This window comes from Alexandromys fortis, unplaced genomic scaffold, assembly GCF_014885135.2.
Source record: "Alexandromys fortis isolate MF-2015 unplaced genomic scaffold, M_Fortis_MF-2015_v1.1 scaffold_228, whole genome shotgun sequence".
Classification (NCBI taxonomy): Eukaryota; Metazoa; Chordata; class Mammalia; order Rodentia; family Cricetidae; genus Alexandromys; species Alexandromys fortis.
Window position 1 is genome coordinate 1,967,155 of NW_026068115.1, and position 10,547 is coordinate 1,977,701.

The window sequence follows — 10,547 nt, forward strand, 5'->3', positions numbered from 1 at the left end:
CCTTTTTTTTTTTTTTTTTTTTTTTGGTTTTTCGAGACAGGGTTTCTCTGTGGTTTTGGAGCCTGTCCTGGAACTATTGTAGACCAGGCTGGTCTCGAACTCACAGAGATCCGCCTGCCTCTGCCTCCCAGAGTGCTGGGATTAAAGGCGTGTGCCACCACCGCCCGGCTCCAGCTTCTGACCTTTGTAGATATCTGCCTGCATAAGGTACACACACACACAAAATACAATTTTAAATTTCAAAAATAATCAAACATGCACAAACACAAAACAGAAAATGATATCTTAAATAGCAAAAGTAGACTCAAGTGTAGGAATTATGTGACAGACAACACCAATGACTGCTTATTAAGATCAAAGGAATAAAAGCAAAGACTAAAAATAGTAAATTATAATGGGAAACGTAATTTATCAAAAGGAGTCAGAGAAATAAAAAATAACTACATTAACATGGAACTCAGATGGATTAATAATGTTGTTAGACACAGCTAAGGAGACACTGTGAACTAAAACAGGATGGAAAAAATGACTTAATTCCTAAAAAAAAAAGTATGGAAAATATTGAAGAAGGTAAGAAACATGGAAAGCCTGAGACTCCTAGGAGGAGATGGGAGAGAGGCTCAAGAGTCAGCAAGTAAGAGATAATGGCTGAAAACCTCAACCTAACAATTCAAACCATTTGAAGTATAATCATTACAATCTAAGTGCAAATTATTAGAAGCTAAGAGAAGGAATTTCAAAGGGGCAAGAAATGGAATTCTGGAAGTTGAGGGAGGCTGGCAGCAGACCAGGTATAACTGACTACGTAGTAAAAGTCATACAATATAAGCAGTTTATATACACATCAAACACTTGAGGCTACGGCTATTTCCTGATAACCTGCTTTTGACAGACATTTGCACTGGCAGAGACCCAGCTTACTTAGATTTTCAATATTCACAATGAATCTTCTTTCCCCCAAAGGAAAGAAATAATAATTAAACAGAATTTCCTAAAATTATTGGGGACTTTTTTTTTTTAAATTTTCAGCTAGTGCTACATGACTAAAGAGAAAGTCAACTGATGTGCCCACTTCAACCCTAATGAAAACGCGTTAGGAAAGATATGGGTCACAGCTGCTACACAGAGCTTGGTTTGTCAGTCACTTCCTCCTTCTTCCAGGAGGCTTGTACTAGCGTGAAGAGCTCACTTTTCTCCCAGGAGGGGAAAGAACAGGAGTTTGGAATGAGAAAGAAGAGTTACACAGGATATTTAATCTTTAGCATAAAGATTCCTTACGGAGAAGATAATAACATAGTACCTTCACCTCACCATTCACCATGTAATTATTAAGAATCTTTTTTTTTAAATATTTATTTTATTATTTATACAATATTCTGTCTGTGTGTATGCCTGCAGGCCAGAAGAGGGCACCAGACCTCATTACAGATGGTTGTGAGCCACCATGTGGTTGCTGGGAATTGAACTCAGGACCTTTGGAAGAGCAGGCAATGCTCTTAACCTCTGAGCCATCTCTCCAGCCCAATTATTAAGAATCTTAAAAGTAGGCCGGGCAGTGGTGGCACATGCCTTTAATCCCAGCATTCGGGAAGCAGAGGCAGGTGGATTTCCGTGAGTTTGAGGCCAGCCTGGTCTACAGAGTGAGCTCCAGGACAGTCAGGGCTACACAGAGACACCCACTCTCAAAAAACAAGCAAACAAGCAAACAAACAAATAAGCAAACAAGAAACAGAGACAACTCAGCACAGAGCAAAGAGAGAGATTCTAAGACGGTGTCTGTGGCTGGAAGGGTAACTAGATAGACTCACCTAGCGTGATGTGAGGGCCTGGGCTGGATCACATACAAATAAAATGAAAATAATCATTTACGTACTCAAGGATATAAAAAGCTATTTCAAACATGAGAAAAAAAGCATTGATATGCCTATTGTGTGTGCATGTATGTATTATATGCACACACACATCTATTTCTCTAGTTGTATCTATATCAAAGAAAAAGGCGGGGCCCTAATCTGGATGTAATTTGAACTACTAGTCTGTGTGAATTCTTTCAGTTTGGAATCTGCCCATTTTCTTAAATTATTCCAATGATTTTCCTCCCATTTTTCTTTTTGTTTTTATTTTATTCTTTTTTATTTTTTTATTTTTCGAGACAGGGTTTCTCCGTAGCTTTTTTTGGTTCCTGTCCTGGAACTAGCTCTTGTAGACCAGGCTGGCCTCGATTATTTTATTCTTAAAAGAACTTTTGTTTTTCTTTGTTTTGGTTTTCTGAGACAGGGTTTCTCTGTGTAACAACCCGAGCTGTCTTGGAACTCACTCTGTAAACCAGGCTGGCATTGAACTCACACAGATCTGCTGCTTCTTCCTTCCTCGTGCTGAGATTAAAGACGTGTGCCACTGCCCAGCCTGAAAGAACTCTCATGCACATGTAACTTATATATTGACGTGCTGGACCTTCTTCTTTAGATTTTTTTTTTTTTTTGATTCAGACAGGGACTCACTCTGTAGCCCAAGATGCCCTGAACTCACCAATCTTGTTTCAGCCTTCCTTCAGTAGCTCTCCATCCATCCTCCCACACCCAGCAGATATATACAGATATACAAATTAAGAGAGGGCAGATAAGTTTCCTAAAAGTCAAAAAAATCTAACATTGAACTTAACAAAATGGGTAGAAAGAAATATGCAAAAAATTTTAGGGTGGGTTAGATGCTCTTAGAATTTGGATTTTAGTTTTAAAAGGAAACTGCATATGAACAAATGGAAAGCATACATGCTGGGTGGGTCACTACTCCTGACTCTCAGCCACTTCCAGAAGGAACTTTCAGGACAGAAACAAGAAACCAGCCCAGCATGTGTTTATTACTTAACCAATGAAATCAACAGATTGATATATGACAAAATGGGCCAAGCAGTCTTTAAATGAATACAGTTTGTGTGTTGTTATTTCGGGCATGAGCTAGCAGGCGGCCGGGGTGCTGGGGACGCAGCCCCGCTGCTCCTTATTTCAACAAGCGTGGACATGCTTTTTCCTAATGAAACATCCCAACAAGACACAAAAGAGGCTAAAGCCTGCTTTGCTTTATTATAAATGATTATAGCTTGAATTCTAGTGACATCAAACTGTTGGCCACTGGTCCTTTTTCAGTTGCTCAGGATTTGTTTCTTTCTTTCTATTTGATTTTATTTTATAGGTACTGGTGTTTTACCTGCATGCATGTCTATGTGAGGGTGTCGGATCTTGGCGTTAGAGACAGTTGTGAGCTGCCATGTAGGTGCTAGGAATTGAACCTGGGTTTTCTGGAAAGCAGGCAGTGCTCTTAACCACTGAGTCATTTATTCCAGCCCCTCAGGATTTGTTTCAATAGCAAAATATTATAAAAGTGCTTCCTGTTTAAACCATTGTCACTCATTCAACATTTAGGCTAAATCATGGAAAAACAAAGCAATGTAAAATTGTTAGTATTCAAGGTCATTGCTATGTAACACGAGATGAAGTTTCACTTCAACTGTAACAGGTGTGTAGAAATGAAAATGTTTAAAAACCAGGAAATAAGCCACCCATATTATCTCTAGCTCTGTAAAGGAAGACAGTCTGGATTATATAACAAAAATAAACCTCCCACCAGAGATCTTGGAAATCTTGAATTTTTTTTTTCTGCAGAAGGATTTATTATTTTCCACTGAGTCCATTCATGCGTTTCTTCTTGTTTCTATTCATAGCATCAGATCCTGACTATCATGCACAACCTCAAAAGAAAAGAAACACTAAATACAAACTGCAAAATTAAATAAGTAAAACAAAGCAAAATAAAAGGACACATGTTAGAAATGGGGACCCTGGGGCTACTGCTATATACCTGGCACACACATTAGCTCTCCAGGGACTCACCTTGTAGGCAACACTGTTGGAAGAGTCCACAATGATGAACAAGGGTTTCCTTGTGAACGGATAGAGATCTCCAGGGTGAAGGCTGCAAAAAAACAAACAAACAAAAACCAAACCAAACAAACAAACAAAACAGTGAGGAATTTTTTAACTATGGCCGAATCTCAAAAGGTTATTTCTAAATCTTGACTTTTGTCATGTGATGAATATGGGGTGCAGACATCTGGTTGAGATAGTGTACTAAGTGACATAATTTCATTTCCTTTAGATATAGACCAAGAAATGGGGTTATTGTTTTACAGTCTGCTATTTTTCCTTTGCAGTATGCATATGTGCGTGCATGTGTGCTGGGCATGAACGGAGGCCTGAGGTTAATTTTGGAAATCTTCTGAAGTCACTTTGTATCTTATTACTTGAGGTAGTCTTTCAATCAAACTCAGAGTTTGCTGAGATGGGTAGTCTGGCAAACCAGCTTGCTCATGGATTTCCTCTCCTCCATTTCAGCCCCCCCCAACCCACCCAACAGTCACATGGGTCTGGGGATCCAAATGCTGGCTCTCCTGTTTGTGTGGCAAGGGTTTTAACCATTGAGCCAACTCCCCAACCATATATTTCAAATTTCTTTCTTTCTTTTTTTATTCACCTCTTCACTCATTAGGAGACATGAATGACTTTGCTATGTAGCCAACCCAGACTGTCTTGTACTGGTAAGCAAGTGCTAGGATCACAGACATAAGTCATTATATTTGGTCTATTTTAACCTGGTTTATAATCATTCATTTTGTATGTGTGATTTCTTCTTCTCCCCACACACCTTCACCACAGCGCTCACATGGAGGTCAGAGAACAATCTGTGGAGATTTAGCTCACTTCCACCCCGCAGGTATACGGGGTTGAACTCAGGGTATCAAGCTTGGTGGCAAGTGCACTCACCTGCTGACCCATCTTGCTAGCCCTTATTTTTAACTTTTAGAGGAACACCCATACTATTTTCCATGATTCTACCAATCAAATTATATTCTTAGGACAGTCTTCAAGGGCTCTCTGCTCATATCCTCAACAATACTTGCGTTTTGCAACAACTATCCTACCACATGTTAAGTAATAACTTGTCATGGGTTTAAGCTGCACTTGTCAGATGGTCAGTCGGGCTGACAGGTACTCAGGTACCTGTCACGTTTCTAAACTAAGGTGAGCAAGAGCACCACATGTGGCTTGGGGAAACACTAACTGTGGCATGAATAATTTGAAACATACAATGGTCTCCTTTATCCATTTTTCAGAATGAACAGTTTATATTTAATATAAAGTGTTATTAGACAAGTCCACTGTTCATTAAAAGCAGAATTTTCTTTTTCAGCTAGAGAAATTCTAAAGATGGTTCTATGCTAGAAACAGCAGGCCTTCACAGAAGAACACACAAGTAGTCTAAGGGACGTTCCCATTTCTCTCAATAGCTACAGAGTTTTGATCCCTAGAATAAGTACCAGTGCATCTCCTTGTGGGACTGGTTTCGTTTGTGGATTGCATCTCCATTTATAATGTCCCGGTTACTGTTAGTGAGTACACCTCCAAAGTCGTAGGGACCTAAAGAACAAAGAGAAGAAACAGAATTCAACTAGAGGGTGACACAGACTGATCTGAAGCTCAGATTCAAGAACACCACTGAATCTCCCTTTGATATACGTGCAAGGTAAGTACAAAACATTTAAACCATCTTTAAATTTAACATTTTATTATAATGCAATATTTTCATTTCAGCACATTGCCTACTTCAACACTTTTAAACTCAGGAGGCAAAGACTGGTGGATCTCTGTGAGTTTGAAGCCAGCATGGTCTACAATGTGAGTTCCAGGACAGCCAGGGCTGTTACACAGAGAAACTCTGTCTTGAAAAGCCAAAATCCAAACCAAGTAAACCCAAAAAAACAAACAACCCAGCAATAACATCAAAGCTAAGAATCAATAGCATTCCATTAATTTGGGTAGTAAAAAGGGACGGAGACCTAAGATGTTTGAAATAACATTTACATTGCAAACAAAATTTCAATCTCTGGTTTAACAAAAGTATCCTATAAAGAAAGCTGCTAAGTGCAAACTGCGATCTCTCCCCCTACACATCCATTCAGGATTCAGAGCTCTCATCATGTTGCACAGGCTGGTCCTGAGCTCCTAGGCTTAAGTGAGCCTTCTGCTTTAGCATCCTGAGGAACTGGTATGACAACGATACACTAATGTACCTGATCCAGTAAATATAATTGTAAATTAACTACTAAGTGCAAGATTTAAAGAAAAATTAGAATTGAATTTGAAAATTCTGACTAACAAAACTTTATTTGGGCTTGAGAGATGGTTCAGTGGTTAAGAACACTGGCTGGTCTTCCAGAGGACCTGGGTTCAATTCCCAGCACCCACATGGTATCACATCTGCCTGTAGCTTCAGTTCCAAGGTATCTTGCATCTTCACACAGACACACATGCAGACAAAACACCAGTGCACATAAAATAAAAAATACATAAAAAATAAAAATCTTAAAAAACTTTATTTTTATAAAATATTCAGCCAGATTCCAGTACATAAAAAATCCATTATTTTACTATTATGTAAACCTCTTTAATTCTGGTTTACATGTTAGGCTTTCCCCACTGGTCATAAGAGTTAGCTAACTTTTATCTAAGTTGAACAGTGACTGTGGGAAGTACAGATAATCTCTGAGAAAGCATCATTCAGTTAGTACCTATATTGATTACAAAAAGTAAAATAAGAGGTTAACAGTCTAATTTAAGACCCAGAATATCTGCTTTAATAACATGTTTTCAAACAAGAGATAAGAAATATAAAGTGACTAACATTTAATAAGAACTAAGGCAGTTACTGATACTCCCTCCCTTGTCCCTGTCCACCAGTGCTCCACTATATCCCATCCTTCACGTCACAGTTGGATTATAGCCCTCTAAAACATCACTGCAATATAAAGACTATAGAGATTTGCTCTGCTTTCTTTCACTGTAACTAACATTTTACTACTTTGTCATGCAAGGAAGATGGTGGGTCATGCATTTTATAAAGGAATGCTGATTCCAACAGACAGATGAGGAGGAAAATGTTGAAAATGTTAAACTATTTTTCTCCAGAGATTTAATTCCTTCATTTACATTTAAGTTGCTCATCTAGTCTGAACAATTCTGAGCTCATATGTTCTGACACTTGAGGTCTTATTATGAAACAGCATCCTAATACTGCATGGACTGAATCCACAACAATGAAACAAAAGGACTGAAAATAAAATCGTAACAAGGACTTGAACTTTCACAGTTACAAAAGTACACTGATTTCTACTAAGACTTTTGGCCATAATGTTGCCTCTGACCAAATCCCCAAATATATTAAAAGCTTACAATGATTAATGATGTCAAATAAATAAGTTGGCAGATTCCATATTCCTATGCAATGACAAATATCAAACTGCATATGTATAAATGTATATATAATACTTTTGACAAATTTGATAGCAAAGTATGAATTTGATCAATGTATTATTTCAGGATATTTGTACTTCAGGGACTAACAGCTGAATTTGGCAAGTTGAGTCCATTCTTTTCAACACTGTCACTAAAGAAGCAGATGAGGTTTTAAATTTGGAAGCTTCTCTAGAAAGCCTGAAGTGGTCTCTGGGCTGTTGGCCACTGTCTTGTAGAAAATAGAGAGAATTCAAGCCCTGCTCACGGTGGGAGCATTCCTTTATTGTACCTTCACCATCAGAACGACCTGTGGGGAAAACGCCAGTGGCTGACAGGTAAATCAGAAGTACACTATTGGCAGGCAGCTCCTGAAATGAAAGAAAACCAGACGCAAAACCACAGACAGAAAAATAACATAGTTTTATTTAAAGTTCAGGGCAATTTAAAGCTGTGGGGGAAATGATGTCGTTTAACACACTGCTGCTATTTCCAAGAGAATTACCATATTCCCACATATTCCAATTTAAAATCCCATGGTGAAGAGCCCCTGCGATCCCCACTGAGTAACCACCCAAAGCTGTAATGTGGTGAAGATCCCCTGCGATCCCCACTGCATAACCACCCAAAGCTCTAAGTGGTGAAGATCCCCTGCGATCCCCACTGCGTAGCCACCCAAAGCTCTAAGTGGTGAAGATCCCCTGCGATCCCCACTGCAAAGCCACTGAAAAAAGCTGTAACATGTTTTCCAAATACAACTTGCCATCTGTGAGAGCATGTTCTCTGAAAACATAAAATGGAGAAAGCTCTCCACTGGTTTGATTAAAAAAGGGCAAACTCTCCTCATACCTTCCTCTATATAAATTTTGGGAGGATACCACCCAATTCCCATCATCCCTCCCACTTTTTTTTGAGGCCGTATGGAACCCACAGTGGCCTTAACTTTGCTGCAAACTGATGTTTCCAGGTTGTCCTTGAACTTGCTACTGTGTGGCCCAAGAGGGCTTCCAACCCCTGTCCAAACGCAGGATCACAGGTATTTACCATACCCTTCTCCCTATCAGATAGCAACAGTGTCTCACAGAGCTTCCTGAGCACATACAAGCTGTTCTCCTCAGTTTTGCACTGAGTGTTAAGCCCAAAGTTGTTTAGTAATAACAATCTGGAAGGGAGAGAATGGCGATTAACCAACAGTCTCTGACTGACAGCAGCAGCTCCTACTCCCAGGTCCAAGGATCAGGACTCCCGCTGGAGCAGCACATGTTCACAGACCACTCACACTTGCAGTCAGCCAGAGCCCACCATGAGCACTCTCCCCGCCACAGACGAAAGGCCTGGGCCACACATACCTTAAAAGATGCTGCTAAGAAAGTATACAGCTGGCTAAAGGTCGGCTTGTAGAGCAGATACTTGTGGGGGTTTTCCCGTCTGGTTGGCTTGTCAGCTGACTCCTACAGTGACACACCCAAAACAACACATAAGTGGTATGTGACAGGTGAGTTATCACATGTCCTCATTTTATTCAGAGTCTGTAATTGTCATATCAACTTCTCTGTGTCTTACTGAGCTCTCTTTGTTTTGTCACAGGAATTCACTATGTAGCCCTTGCAACAATCCTACATTTGGCCAGCTAGTGTGCCTACCTACGTGAGGCACCCATGGCTGGCTTGAGAGAATGCTATATTTACACGTGTTAGAGTTACCACTCTGGCAAATGTGGGTGGAAGGTCACCTGTATTCCTGGTTTATTCATCTGGGAAGCTAAATTCATTGGTTCCCTCTCCAAGGCTTGCAGCATACGGAACATGTCAACAGTTAATTCACTGAATTTGACCTGAAAGAAAAACATACCTGGTCATTAATGTAATAAGCACAACTTCTGCTCTTTTTTCTTTTTTAATTTTTTTTTCATCCAGGGTTTGTCTGTGTAGCCCTGGCTGTCCTAGAATTTGCTCTGGCTGGTCTGTAATTTACACAGATTTGCTTGCCTCTGTCTCTTTGAGTGCTGGGATTAAAGGTGTGCATCATCACCTTCAGGCTGAAATTCTGGTGTTTAATCACATTTTACTCCTGATTTTCAAGTAAACTTAACTGATTTTTTAAATATATATGTTCATTTTAAAAATAGAAGTTATATCTTTCCCCCTGGATTTGTTTCAGCATTATGAACTGGTCTTAATAATAAAAAGACCTGCCTTGTTCCTTCTTGAAGTCATGGTCTCTTTTTTTAGTTGTTATTGGTCAATGTGTTTGTGTGCATCTAAATATATAAATACAACCAGCTCAGTCCATTTAGTGCTACTTATAAGTATGTGATTGATAGCTGACCACTTGGTACTGGAAAAGCAGTTAGGGAGTACATCCCTGAAGAGGGCTATTCTCCGCACCATGGTCCCAAACTGTTCACTATCCATCACTACATGAGAACAAAACAAGTTCTAGATCAGCGCAAGGAGACAACATCCTGGCTTTCTGTCCTTTCACCGTCACAGACGAGGACCTGAGGGCACACTCTCAGGACAGAACCAATGGTAGCAGTTTCACTCATCCTTTTCTCCTGAGTGACCCAGGATGGCCTTGACACCTACTTCAAGCCTTCCAAGGGCTGTGATTATAGGCATGTGCCACCATACTTGACTTTTCTGTATTCTGAAGAATAAACTCTACACATAGCAGAATTACAATTTCTTATTTCCCTATTTTTGCAGTGATTTGCTAGTTTGGTTATTCTTTTGTTTTAAATACAGGATCTTGCTTGGCATGGTGGCACACTCCTTTAATCTCAGCATTTGTGAGACAAAGTTCAAGGCCAGCCTGGTCTACATAGGGAGTTCCAGGACAGCCAGGCTACACAGTGAAAGGCTGTCTCAAAAATATCAAAAAAGAAAAAAAAATGAAATTAAAAAATAAAAAGACAGTCTTGCTACATTGCCCAAGTTGGCTTTAACTTACAGCAATACTCCTACCTTTAAAATCCCGATGGCTTACCTCTTCAACATAGTGCTTGAAGTTCTAGCAATAGCAATAAGACAACATAAGGGGATCAAGGGGATTCGAATTGGAAAGGAAGAAGTTAAACTTTCGTTATTTGCAGATGATATGATAGTGTACATAAGTGACCCTCAAAACTCCACCAAGGAACTTTTACAGCTGATAAATACCTTTAGTAATGTGGCAGGATACAAGATCAACTCCAAAAAA

The 10,547-nt window shown here is 39.6% G+C and overlaps 1 protein-coding gene across 1 annotated transcript in view; it reads right to left on the reverse strand.

Annotated features, from left to right (window-relative positions):
- Positions 1 to 10,547, reverse strand: part of Scai (suppressor of cancer cell invasion) — a 143,499-nt gene that overhangs the window by 18,191 nt on the left and 114,761 nt on the right. Inside the window, exons 10-14 of the mRNA XM_050124836.1 lie at positions 9,079 to 9,180; positions 8,696 to 8,797; positions 7,639 to 7,717; positions 5,375 to 5,474; positions 3,891 to 3,972 (exon numbers count right to left, since the gene is read on the reverse strand). Coding sequence (XP_049980793.1) covers positions 3,891 to 3,972; positions 5,375 to 5,474; positions 7,639 to 7,717; positions 8,696 to 8,797; positions 9,079 to 9,180 — 465 coding nt within the window. The remainder of the gene's footprint in view (positions 1 to 3,890; positions 3,973 to 5,374; positions 5,475 to 7,638; positions 7,718 to 8,695; positions 8,798 to 9,078; positions 9,181 to 10,547) is intronic.